Source organism: Eleginops maclovinus, chromosome 10, assembly GCF_036324505.1.
Source record: "Eleginops maclovinus isolate JMC-PN-2008 ecotype Puerto Natales chromosome 10, JC_Emac_rtc_rv5, whole genome shotgun sequence".
NCBI classification, from domain to species: Eukaryota; Metazoa; Chordata; class Actinopteri; order Perciformes; family Eleginopidae; genus Eleginops; species Eleginops maclovinus.
Window position 1 is genome coordinate 8,190,568 of NC_086358.1, and position 13,311 is coordinate 8,203,878.

General features: G+C 40.8%; 1 protein-coding gene across 1 annotated transcript in view; it reads right to left on the reverse strand.

Annotated features, from left to right (window-relative positions):
• Positions 1-13,085, reverse strand: part of LOC134870945 (reticulon-4 receptor-like 1) — an 81,687-nt gene extending 68,602 nt beyond the window's left edge. The window contains exon 1 of the mRNA XM_063893487.1: positions 12,580-13,085. Within this exon, the coding sequence (XP_063749557.1) occupies positions 12,580-12,592 (13 nt within the window). The 5' untranslated portion in view covers positions 12,593-13,085. The remainder of the gene's footprint in view (positions 1-12,579) is intronic.
• Between the last annotated feature and the right edge of the window lie 226 nt (positions 13,086-13,311).

The window sequence follows — 13,311 nt, forward strand, 5'->3', positions numbered from 1 at the left end:
CTGTCGCGGAGCTTCTGCAGTTCACTTCCTGCTCTTTATCTTTATCTGCATCCCTTGCTCTTTTAATCACATTCCCCTCTCTGAGTAACCCTCTGCATCTCTGTCATCACTTCCCACAAAGGTTGTGCCTTCTCCATTGGACCTTTCTGCAGTTTCCCTTCAACTCTCTTTTTCTTAACTTCCTCACCCTCACCACTCGCTGTTTCTTTTTTTAACCTCCCAACTCATGCTCCCTCCCTCTCCTTCCCCCCTTCCCTCCCAGGGTGATTAAGTGATGGTTGGGCTGGCACAGCTGGTGTTGGGCAGGCAGCCCATCTTCATGACAGCTGTGCTGCAGTGTGGCCAGATCCTCATTGGGGCAGTAGCACTGTAGTAATCATAACAACAACGCTGGTCATACAGGCTTTTTGGGATTGACTGTATTATTAGGCAGGCATCTGCAGTGTTGTGATTATCACTTAGGTCATTATATCACTAGATAACAGGTGCAAGCAAAGGAGATTTTCTTTTTTGTTTTTTTTACACACTCGCAGTGTCACGCCGTTAGCTTCACACTGCTTCCGCATGCAGACCTTCCATTAACTCGCACCTGCATCCCCTCTGCAAAATCCTGTATTGAGCTGATGACAGTAATGTATGAGCCAGCAGGGCCATCGGCTAAATGCACATCTGGAAGGAAACTCAAAAGTCGATTGAGCGTCCTGGTTCACAGGCAGGTCACATACGTCGGGGTGGAGAGTTGCACTGACTTATGAGTGAGCAGAAACATCTGAGGTAAGCACCTTTCTCAAAGCAGTAATTGAATTGTGCCAAGGTGAGGTTGCTACAACTCAGTTATGAGCTTGGTGAGCTGCGCTAAACTCACTATTAGTCACAAGCTGTTGTCTGCTCGGCGGGAGATTTTCCCCCCTTCGCTGCACACTTGTGCATCATCAGTTTTAGGTCATGCTGACAGCTTAAGAAGATTAATGCCGTATTGGTTGAAGGGGGAGAGGGAGTTTGGAGGGTGCACAGTGGATGTCTTCACCCGGCCTCGCTCTCATCGCTGTTACATTCACTTCCACTGTGAGCCACCCCGCTTTGGTCTCTGCGTTGTAGTAATCATCCTTTAACAGACCCTAACCCTCAGCCTTAACTGTGCCCACACATGCTGCAGGGACACGTCTCCCATAAACACCACTTACATGGGGCAGCAGCACGTCCATAAACCAGCTCTATCAACAAAGGCTATACCAGCGCAACACTTTTATTTATAGCTTACTATATTTAATGTTGTCCCTCTCAGCACACAGTGTAGCTCTGGGAGAACGTTCTTATGATATCAACCTTTGATAATCCCTACATATTTCAAAGGGCAATGTACTGTAGAATTGTTAACATGCCATAAATGAGATGTTTCATTTCCAGCCACGTTCTACAACTTGAATGATTACCGACATAAAATCAAGGCATGCTTCATGAAAGGAAAACTCACTATGGATTGTTGCAGCCAATACCTTGAGCACATCATGTACAGATCATTTCCAGTTTGCAGAAATGCTAGTTTAAGGTTTTGAAGCTATCCTATTAATATGTAAAAAATAAGCAACATATTTTTCCATTAACATTCTGTGTATAGGCTACTTCATTTTATGTATTGTATTGTCCAGCTGCAAAAATAAAACACTTCCAGGCCAGAATTCAGTACGACTAGAAAAAAAAGGAGCTTAACACAAAATATATAAAAGCCCATCCAAAGTATTCTGACTCACTCTGGGGAAAACGCATCAGAGCTGCCTGAAATATAAATGTAATGTCATAAAAATAGCTGCAGGTTTTGTGCAGCGATGTATGATAATGTTGCTAATTTACTTAAATATTCAATTGAGTACACATTTATGACTTTTAGCCCAGAAAAAGTTTCTCTGATTACTTTTTCAGTTCTGTTCCATAAACCTCCAAACTAAAGCCAATAAAAGAACGTCATGGGATTCATCTTCATAGTGTCCCCAGCTGAGCATCAGATTGTTATGTAAGATGAAGTGTGACAAACGCACACACGCACACACACACAGTGCTTGTTCACACACACAAATGGCTTCATGTTATAATGAGACTCAGACTGAAGACACAAACAAGCTGTGGCAGCAGACAAACAACACTTTCTCACACGTCCTTCATCTCCTTTTCTCTCACATCACTCCATCTTTACTTCCTGTCGTCACTCTGAAGCACACATCAAACACGGACCGCCACAAAGTAGAATCTTATAATTTCAGCCATTTCATGCGTCATTGTCTTTGTGTGGTGTGCCGATGCACCTATGCGTGGGCTTTGCAATGTGAAGTCATTTTTGGCATTTTCCCTATTTGTTCTCCGTCTAATTTAGGAATTTAGTCAAGATTTGGATTTAGCATCAGTGAAAATGGAACAGGATGAGCTCCATTAAACGCACTAGTGGGTCCTGGCGTGTGTGTGTGTGTGTGTGTGTGTGTGTGTGTGTTGGAAGTCAAGGATTCTGCCTGTACAACCTAGATCCCCAAATAAGCATGGATGAAAGAGAGAAGATGTGTCATCTGGAAAGACTGACAGTTGCAAATGCAACATCCAGTTAATAAAATAGAACAACATAAAAAGATACTTGTTTAATTTACGCATTTTTTTCCAATTGTTAAGACACTGTTTGCTATATATTTTCCTTCCAACTTTTCTTTTTCATTGCTTCAATTAGTTTGATTGATAAAGTTTGAATTTTATTTAATTGCTTTCATTTTCACATCATAATGTACAATAGCCACTTAGGAACAGCTACTTTTTAACGTAACAGTTGAATAAAACAGTCCTGCAATCAATGCTGCCTTCACGAAGGTAAAGATCTTAATTTAAGTTTAAATTGTTTTGTCGATCAGTTTAGTCTATTGTGTTGAATCACATACTTTATATATAGATGAAAGACGCGTCTCCACTTCCACCCACTAAACAAAAGTGAAGCTAAAATATCTCTGATACCGAGCTGCCGTCTTAACATGTTGACGTCATTTGGAGACAGAGTATGCCAGCAGTGACCAGCTGGTCGCGGCATCAAGGAGCCAGACTGATTGAAATCTACAGAAACATGAACACTTGAAAATAAACCAGCTTGATAGGAATTACTTAAAATGACAAAAAACCCATTTTAGAAACCTGTATTTGTTTGGAACATGAGCCACCAGGGGGCCATCATGATGTATTTGCCTCACGTTTCAGGGACTATCTTTCGAGCATCAGTTTTGACTGATTGCAATAACTGTTGGGTTACCTTTTATAAACCGCCATCTCATTGTATGTCAATAGATTTGGTCTTGATGATAACATAACATTTTAAAACTACCGATCAGGTGAATTTATTAATCATTTTTCGAAGAGTATATCTCTTTTTAATCAATACAGATGTGGGACAGTTCAGGTATACAGTCTTATATCTTGTGCACTTTTACAAGTGTGTATCCTTTTAACAGAGCTCTAACTCTAACAGAAAGCACCAGTCAGGGGCAGATGGGCTCGTTAATGCAGTGATGTAGTTATGTAAGACCTGCAACTGAGGCCGCTCCTGTCTGTCTATACTGCAGCACAGAGAGAGAGTGAGGAAATGTAAAAAAAAAAGCGTCTGGTTTAGCAATCCTGTATGTGCAGACACACTCGCACGTGTGTGTATAGGAACACAGCAGGACGGGTGGGGATTGATGTAGTAAATCAGGAAGAATTGACTTGTTGTCCTGAGTTTGATGAACCCTTCTCCCTCTTTAACCCATCCCCTTCAATTCCCCACATGCTGCGTAACAGTCAATACAGGGCTCTAAACAATTTACACAGACACAGACACAGACACACACACAGAGAGAGAGAGAGAGAGAGAGCACGAGAGAGAGAGATAGATAGAGAGAGAGAGATGTAAGGCAGTTTGTGTACATGCATATTTATACGCCAATACATTTAAGAATACTCAAGTGTTTCCTTTGCAAATTCTTGCAAGGTCGTAGACAAAACAACATATATTATACATGAAACATTACTTTTAACTATAAAGTAACAAACACTGCTCAATGTTAATGGATCAATTGAGTTTGAATGAGTTTGTTAATTATAAAAAAGAAGGCCAGGCTTCAGAGTTTTAAATGCAAAAGAATGATGACAGCAGCTCCATTGAGGGAATGTCCTCTGAAGCCCAAAATGCAGTTTCGTAGGTCAAAAATAACACTTCTAGATTCAGAAATCATAACATTAGACAAAAGCATTGCCTTTCACAAAGACCCATACTGGCGTGATGCCACTTACGGGAAAACGTCATTGTCATTGCAATCCAAATCACTTCAACAAACATGCCACCACAATAGTTAAGATACAGCTAGGGACAAAAACAACTTGTTAATTATAAGAATCGCTTGTTAGGAAATGATAAGCATTCTCCTGTGTCGAAGACACTCTTTGACGCTGCCATATAACCTTACCTCCTCCCTATAAGGTGCACTGCTACCACGGAGCTACACATGCTACTTTTGACATTTTATCCTGATAGACAACAGTTAAAATTTGTAAGGCCACTAGAGCTTCTTTGCATAAAAGTAGGCCACATAAGAATGCCTTTAGATCAAAAACCGCCCCACTTTAAAAAAGAAAAAGGCAAGGGGCTGTGTTGGTAGGGCCGTAGAGTTGCGTCACAACATATGTTTAATGAAGTGTAACAGATCAGTGAATTTGAAGGCCAATACAGGAGCCAGAATACAGCCTTTGGCATATGAACGAACAACTGATGCAGTCATTTTGACTCGAGGACAGTCACAAGATAATGCCTCACAGGAAAGAATTTAAAAGGTTAAAAGTATCCAACAGGCTATGATATGATCATTGCATTGCAGATGTGTTTTTATGGATTGTAAAGTACCTTATTTACTTATAATCTACTCTAGTCTCTACCATTCTGTTTTCTTTTTAATATCAAGAAAGAAATCTTTTTATTTATGTTTGCAGGTGAAAATGGATATCAAGATTATCTAGAATATAACCTGGAATAATTTTCTACATTGTACATGCATGCAAACATGTAACAGAGAATGTGAGTGACGTATGTCAGAATAATGTGGACTACGAGACGGTGAGATAAAAACATGAGGGATGCACAGAGAAGAAGGGGAGGAGAGAGGGAGAGAAAGGATGGACTGAGCTGTGTGATCTGCTGTGAGGAAAGCAGCCCATACTGCTGAGAGCTGTAGACCCAAACGCCTCATCGAAACCAAAACAGCTATCAATTATTCAACAGGTACAGAGCGAACCAGCTACAGAGGAGAAGACATGGGAGGAGAGGAGATTTGAGGGGAGAGTGGGGATGGAGGGGATAAATCCTTCATGGGCGATAGACACAACGGATTTGAGTTTCTTCTTCTCTTTGTTAGTGTGTTCAAAAACATGCTGTGGTGTTTATGACTAACGCATCAGTAACAAATATGGGAATTTATATATGTATAGTTGATATTAAACGCTTTGGTTTAAAGGAATATTTGAAAAGTAACTTCAATGCTTTCTGAATAGGATAGCTGTAGACTTTATGCACCCAGTGAAAAATGGAACGTTGCAACACCTATGCTGCATGATGAGAAATGTAAAAAGAAACAGCTTGTGTTTTCAGGGGGAGTTGCATGTTGGGTGTATTTCATGGTAAACAAAGCCAGGGTTTAGTGACTACCTGAAGTCTTGTAGTCACAAAGAACATGAGAGGTTTGTTATCAACGTGCCTGCACAGAGACTGAAGTGCTCACCCATCTGGCAACCTGCTTTATAGCCGGATGGATGAGCTGCACAAACATGTAACTCCCCCTACAGGCAAACATGTTTAGATTTCAATGCATGTACAGGTTTAACAGGATACTGAAAGTTTGTTTCAGAGCTTTAGAGCTTTTGAGTGGTATCAGGCATACATTTAGGCATATTTTGTTCTTTGGACGGGGGTTGGACGTTTCCCCTCTTTGATGCTAAGCTACACTACTCTTGCTCTGGGCTTCAAGCAAAGACATGAGATTCATATCCATCTTCTCATCTCACTGACATTTTCAGTTTATATCCTAAAATGCCAACCGCCACTGCTGGATTTGTTCAACTCACTGCGTCCTCCACTCCCTGCCAGCCCCACCCTATCATATTATATCCCCTTATTATATTATACTGTTTTATTAAATAAATATACTACATCAGAATGATATATTAACAGACACAACCTTAGTTTCATTACTGATCATCTTATCTATTTGGCTGATATATACTATATATAGTATACCTTGCTAAATTTGCTGCTACTTATCGCTTAACACCACTGTCACTTTGTTTTACATTTTCTCTTTAATTGCTCTAGTTTAGCTTCTATTTTTATTCTTACTTTCTATATTTTATTTCTGTCGTTGTGCTGTGGCAACAACCCATAATTTCCCTCTAGGATCAATGAAGGCTTATCTTATTTTAAATCACATTATAAGATCAGACACAGCAGTGTTAACATGAGTTATTGTGGTTCATGCACTTCAGTCTGCGAACAAGGATGCTGCTGCCAGCGATTGTTTTTCCAACTGTCTCTCCTCTAAGGGCAGGAAAATACCAAAGTTCCTGTTCCAAACAGGGTGAATCGGATAATCAGCCTCAAACACACACACACACACACACACACACACACACACACACACACACACACACACACAGAAACACACACACACACACACACAGAAACACACACACACACACACACACACACACACACACACACACACACACACACACACACACACACACACACACACACACATCTTTGCCTCTCTGCCTCATAATTTGTGTTTGCCTCTCCTTTCTCTCTGCAAGCCTTCATCAGTGTCTGGTCTGCTTGGTATACTGTAAGACTCCTCCAGTCCTTCAGCTGTGACATTTACATTAATGATTCCTGAGGCTCACTCATATACACACACACACACACAGACACACACACACACACACACACACACACACACACACACATTTATTTATATTTATCTTGTGGCGGGGGTTAGCTGCACATGGTGTATAAATAGGGTCATAGGTGACCGGAACGGAACAGGACACAGGAGGAGGAAGAGCATACTTTTTAACCAGACCCGGCAGATGCTCACAGCTACAACACTCATTGGAACAACTTTGGTAAACTCTGAAATAAACATCCTACTAAAGTGGACATTGGTACATCAAAGTTGCCATTACACTCACAGTACATGCACAACATGCCCTAGCTGTTGCTAGGTACACCTGCAATCTGAGGCTTCCTCTGGGCTCCTGATAGGGAGTAGCCTTGGCACTCTATTCACAGAGGACTTTCCAGGTGTGTGTGTGTGTGTGTGTGTGTGTGTGTGTGTGTGTGTGTGTGTGTGTGTGTGTGTGTGTGTGTGTGTGTGTGTGTGTGTGTGTGTGTGTGTGTGTGTGTGTGTGTGTGTGTGTGTGTGTGTGTGTGTGTGTGTGTGTGTGTCAAGGTAAATCGAGGTGATTCATAAGCCAATTAGTGCACCATATTTACCAACAATTCAGCAGCAACTTTACTGCAGCAGTAAGTAGTATGAGTCATAAACCATGTCATTTCGCTGTGCCATCCTTATGGTTTTTGTCTCTTTTACTTTGAACACTATGAAATTGTGCAGGGTAATGTTTTCTTTCTCATGGCCGGTTCCATCATGTCACGCCATGACCTAGTTAAAAAAAAGAAATTGTATGTTTGAACAATATGATAAATGTGGGATAAAGCTTTGTTTGGAAACAAAGTTGGAATAGCACACCACAGGGCCATGTTGAAATGCCATTTCATGCTCCGTACAGTATAATTTCAAGCACTTTGGGTTTGTTTACCAAGCATCAAAACATCTCCTGCTCATTAAATGTTTCTTTCCTATTGTTTTGCTTGTTCGCGAGAGTTCAGCGTTGTATAAGCTTGGAGCTGTAACACATTACAGTCCCTGTAATTGTTTGAACGCATTTCAACACGGTGTTACACCTGTGAACGTTGCTTGTTCCAGAAAATTGTCGTGCAGCTTAATGATAAAATACAGCTCAGCAGGCAAACCACACTGAGCTCAGGAAACGGCAGAAGAAAGAAGGAGTCTGTAGTGACCTTGAAATCAGGCAGGAGGAGCGGTTGCAGAGGTCATTGATATGCACGGCCATCGCACAGACGCTCGCTGTGTGTGTGGCAATGCGTTTCATCCTGTTCGCACTCTGACTTGCATTAAAAACCTAATTGATTATATTATGAGTTCCATTCCAGTCATTAAATCCCAAGATGATTTAGTTCCTTAATATGATATATCCACACAAAGAACCGAATGCCATATATTGTGTACCTCAGCCTAATCTGTAAAATCTGTCAACTGCCTCTGGATGTTGGGACTGAAGGCACACATTTGGATCAATCTCAGCACTCAATTACCCAGCCATTTGGTGCCTTACGACCCGTATAAACATGTTGTCACTAATCTATATGTTATTATCATCTGGCTAGGCTATCATAGATGCATATAAATGCAGAGCAACACAAAACAGCAACATCAGCCTCTAATTGTTTTGACTGTAGACTTGACAATGGCCTGCAGGCTAAATGTATGTGTGTGCCAACGCAGCTGTCAGCTCATTGAGACGAAGTAATAGTGTGACATTACTCTTTGTTGCAATGCCATCAGATAAAATAAATTCATCTGATGTGAAAGCATTTAAAAATATACAAATTATTTAAACTTGATTAGCATGAATTACTTATAAACCGATCAACATTAGGATAAAGTTTGTATATGAAAGTGTCGGGTTGACTAAGGACAGCGTTCTCACTCGTTTAGGATCATTTGAGCAGGAACTCCTTAATACTTCTGGAAAAGTTTCATAATCAAGACCAGACTTTATTCATTTGAGCCCAGCTTCGAGCAAGGTTGAGGCTACACTCTGAATGAACAGTGACTTGCAATTTTACCATCGTATATTGATATTGATCAATGGAATTTCAGTACTGAGCTAGAGTTAGTTATATATTATCATGGCTGAAAGGAATATCACAGAACATTTTCCAGATATTGCAAACTTTTTCGTAGATTATAGTCATTGGCGGGACGAGGAGTGTAGGCGAGAGGATGAAATCATATTAACTTGTAATGATAAGAAGGAGAAAAAGAGACAGTGTCGTGCCTCGTAGAAGTTTTAGATTTCAATTCAAGAAGAAAGAAATTACAAAAGTTTCTTGACTTTTTGCCGAAAAATGTGAAACTATTAGGTCAAACTCATAGTCCTTTTCAAGCTTTAACATGAAGCTGTCTTTCATCCAAATAAACCCTGTGTGTCTTACACCATGAAACCCACAGACACTTTACAGTTATGTAGTTAATATTTATTTTCTTTAGTATCCACAAAAATCGAGGGAGTTTTCTCTAAAACCAAGGGACTATGGCAAACAGGAACTCGGATGGTTTTTTATACTTTTAATTGTGCAAATGTGCCAAAATGTAAACAACTAAAGGCTACAAAAACATTTATAATGTCATTATAACAACCCATTACTTTTAAAGAAAACTAAATCAAAGAACAGATAATACTTTTTTTAACAATTGCTCACTGTGTTTCAGCACAGCACAGCTCCATGTGAACAAACCATAGCTTACATTGCCATCACTTTAACTCAAACTGCGTTCAACTATCAGTGTCTTTAAAATCTTGGTATTCAACACTTTATTTGTTTTCACAGACCATTTTGCAAATGTTTTCACACTTAAGATTCTGAATCTTAATTGTTTTGTACAACTCCTAACCCATAATAGTCGTTTGCTGATTAACAAATACTCTCCAAAGACCCCCAGAATGGCTCAAAATGATCATCATTACTGCACATTATATTCCAGAATGGCATGCCATAACGACATGAGATTATTGTCTTGTTTGAAAATAGAATAATGGGGCTTATGATGGAGAGTGTGATGTTACGGTGCCATTTTCCAATTCTTGAAAGAAAAGCCCATCCATTGAATGCTTTCAAAACCCTTTGAGGTCTCTGATCAATCCCAGTTGTTTGTCTGATCCACCACTGTCATGTTAACACTTAAGTTCACAGTGTGACTGCTGCTCAGCTTTTTAGTGTTTGCACCTTGCATAGGAATACTTTTTCAGCATGATATCATGGGCTCACCAGTGCCTCGTGAGGGCAATTGTGAATTAGATCTCTAAAAGAAAAAGAAAACGAAACCAGTTAAGCTTTGGCAAAAGCACCTGTCAAAAAACCGTGGTCTTAGTTGCTTAAGAACCAAACCCCTCAAATCCCTCAATTAATCATAAATTGAATAAATGAATTTGCAGGTAATTTAATGATTGATTATTAATTTTAGTTATTTTTTTCCAACTAAAGTGCCTAATAGTTGTTTTCACTTTTTGAATGCAGGGATTTTCTACATTGTATAGACAATTTGATTAATTGAGAAAATAATCAGCAGATGAATCGTAAATATCCACTAGTTACAAGGCCTACAAATCCAAATGCAGCTCTGAGTGTATGCACTAATACAGACTGTGCATAATAAAAAAAATGTTTTGTGTATTCCTCGATCAAAGAGCTTTTCTTTTCATAACTAATTTTAAGGTTTTGCGATGTGTTTTGTTCACACATCGTCAGTGTGTATGTGACTGTAAAAGGCAGTAGATAAAGAGAGAAACTCTGAGACAGAGGCAAAGTCAAGTAAGGGAAACAAATCCAGCTTCAAACAAGCTGGGAAACAAAGCTTCGGCAGCTACCCAAACCTGCAGCTAGCAGCCAATCAGCCTGCCAGGCCCCTCTCCTCTCAGACTGAGGCTGGCAGCAGGAACTGGCCAAGCAGAGAGATAGAGAAAGAACGAAAGACACACAAAGAGAGAAAGAGGAGGGAGAGTTTTCATTACACAAAAACACTTCTCCTCCTTTTCCTCACTGTCTCCCTCTCTTCTTTTATCCTACCGTGGAGAGATAGTGTGGGTAAAGGTGACAGACAAAGATAACTGTAGCCTATCTCAGGCAGACTGCACAATTACTCTCAATTTTTATTATTGTTACTGACAGCCACATATTTGTAGGAGGAAATACAAAGCATCAGCAATCACCACTGTGTGTCATGCATGTGTGGGTGTTACCCATCTGAAATTACAGGAAGATTAAAATTAAAGCTTGTCTGTCTCTAGCCAGCAAGCTCTCTCTGTCTTTTTCTTTTGCTCTGTCATACACACAATGACAGCACCAATCAGCCTTGTGTCAAGCCCATTAGGCCCCACCCTTAATGAGGAGGTCACCCAGCTTGTGCCCCACTCGGACTAACAAAGTGAGCTAATAGATTATGATGTGCATGGATGTATGCATGTTTTTCCCTCCTCAGCGTTGTGCTGCATTGATATGACAAATGACAGACCTCCAGTGTCTCTATTAAAAAATGTTTCCATTATGTTCTCAGGGTTCAGTCAGCTGTGCGCTACTCTCACCACAAAGCAGTACCTTGACAATCTGCCTTTCATGTCAGCCCCTGTAATTATTATATTTTGTGAGGGTGGGTTGATACATGAGTCACCAATCCACAAATACGCTATGTAGAAAGTATCTCAGTGTTTGATGTGTGTTATTTTATATATTACATGTACATTTTTGACCTCTTTTTACATGGAATCAAAAGTTGATGGCTTTTTAGGATTTGTCAAAAGTGATGCCAATTAAATTTCTAAGTCACACAAGTGCACGTCCATGTGTGATGAATGCTCACAGTGTATCCTCCCTGTCAACACATACACAGGCAAGGTCATCGTGGTAAAACTTAATACCTTTTCCCACCACAGAACCGTGCCCGCTTGTCAGTGTGATAGTAAACAGGAAGGTGCTGTTGTTCTCTTGTCTACTCGTCCACCGGGAGAGCCTTCCACTCCCTCAGTGCATTCACAAGTCAAAATATAATGTTGTTGATAGGTTGGTCACCACACACACACACACACACACACACACACACACACACACACACACACACACACACACACACACACACACACACACACACACACACACACACACACACACACACACACACACACACACGGACGCGCACTCCAGCCATAGGTGCTCACACACAGAGTGCCCATAAGGGTGAAACTTTGTATAACGAAAAGCACACTTGTGAACTTTTCTTTTACACTCTTATTCTCACGCACTCTCTTTCTATTTCTCTCTCAACGCACACTGGTTCGTGCAGCAATAGCACCAGCCCTCCTCGTGCAGGCAAGTCCTGCAAACTGCAGTGCGGCAGCGGTTCGCTATTTTAGGAATAATTATTACATGAAGTAGATAAATATTTAATTCCCTTTCCGTACCCGGCTGGCAGCGCGGATAAAGCATGGCTGGTAAGTTTTTTTTTTCTAGGCAACACCGAGTGGCTCTTCTGGGACTCTTTTTAGCCAAATTGTTGGAAAAAAAAACTCCAAAAGAATGTGTACATACTCACAGAAACACACACATCGATAAACGGGCCAGCCACACATGCTCACTATCAGCAACAAAAACAAGTGAATTCGTCCTTCTCTTACCTCGCCTGAACATGTTGGCAGCGGCTGTTTGGAGCGTCTAGTGGTGTCTGTGCCGGAGTAGCATCCTTGTGAGGGTCCAATCCGGTACTGCTGGGTGCTAAATTGTTATTTTGATTCCCTTTGACCGCCGGCAGGCAGGCTGTAGTCTTGTCTCCGCGGTGGCTGTTGTTTTAAGATTGTTGGAGGAGGAGGTGGCAGGATTATGTTTGACAAAATGTAAGATGGAAAAATAGAAGGTCCGCCGCCGGTAATGAAGTTTTCTCGTCCGCAGTTGCTGTGAAGAAAGGTGAAGAAAAACACCTTGTCCTGTACGAACACACTTTAACTCACCGCCATCTGCTGTTTGCGAATCAATAACGTGACTTTATTTGATGCCCGAATTTTAAAATAAACATGCTGCTAAGAGCGGATTGAAAACAACCCGAAAAGCAAGAGGAAAGTTCCTTTATGTATTAATGGTCTTCCTCCCGTCAGGCTGCAGGTCAGGTGTAGTCTATAATGTGCTGTGTGAGGATCGTCAGTGAATCAGTTCCGTCTACTGTCTCTGATACAGGAGAGCTCGGAACAGCCGCTTCAACCCCTCCCACTGCGAGACCAGAGGCGCATCTACACACCGGGTTCCATCAGGGGGCCCAGAGAGAGGGGTTAACGCTGCCTACATAATGAAATCATTTAAAATATGTGTTAAAAATTATATATTTGAGGCTAAATTTTAAAAAAAATTCAGGTATG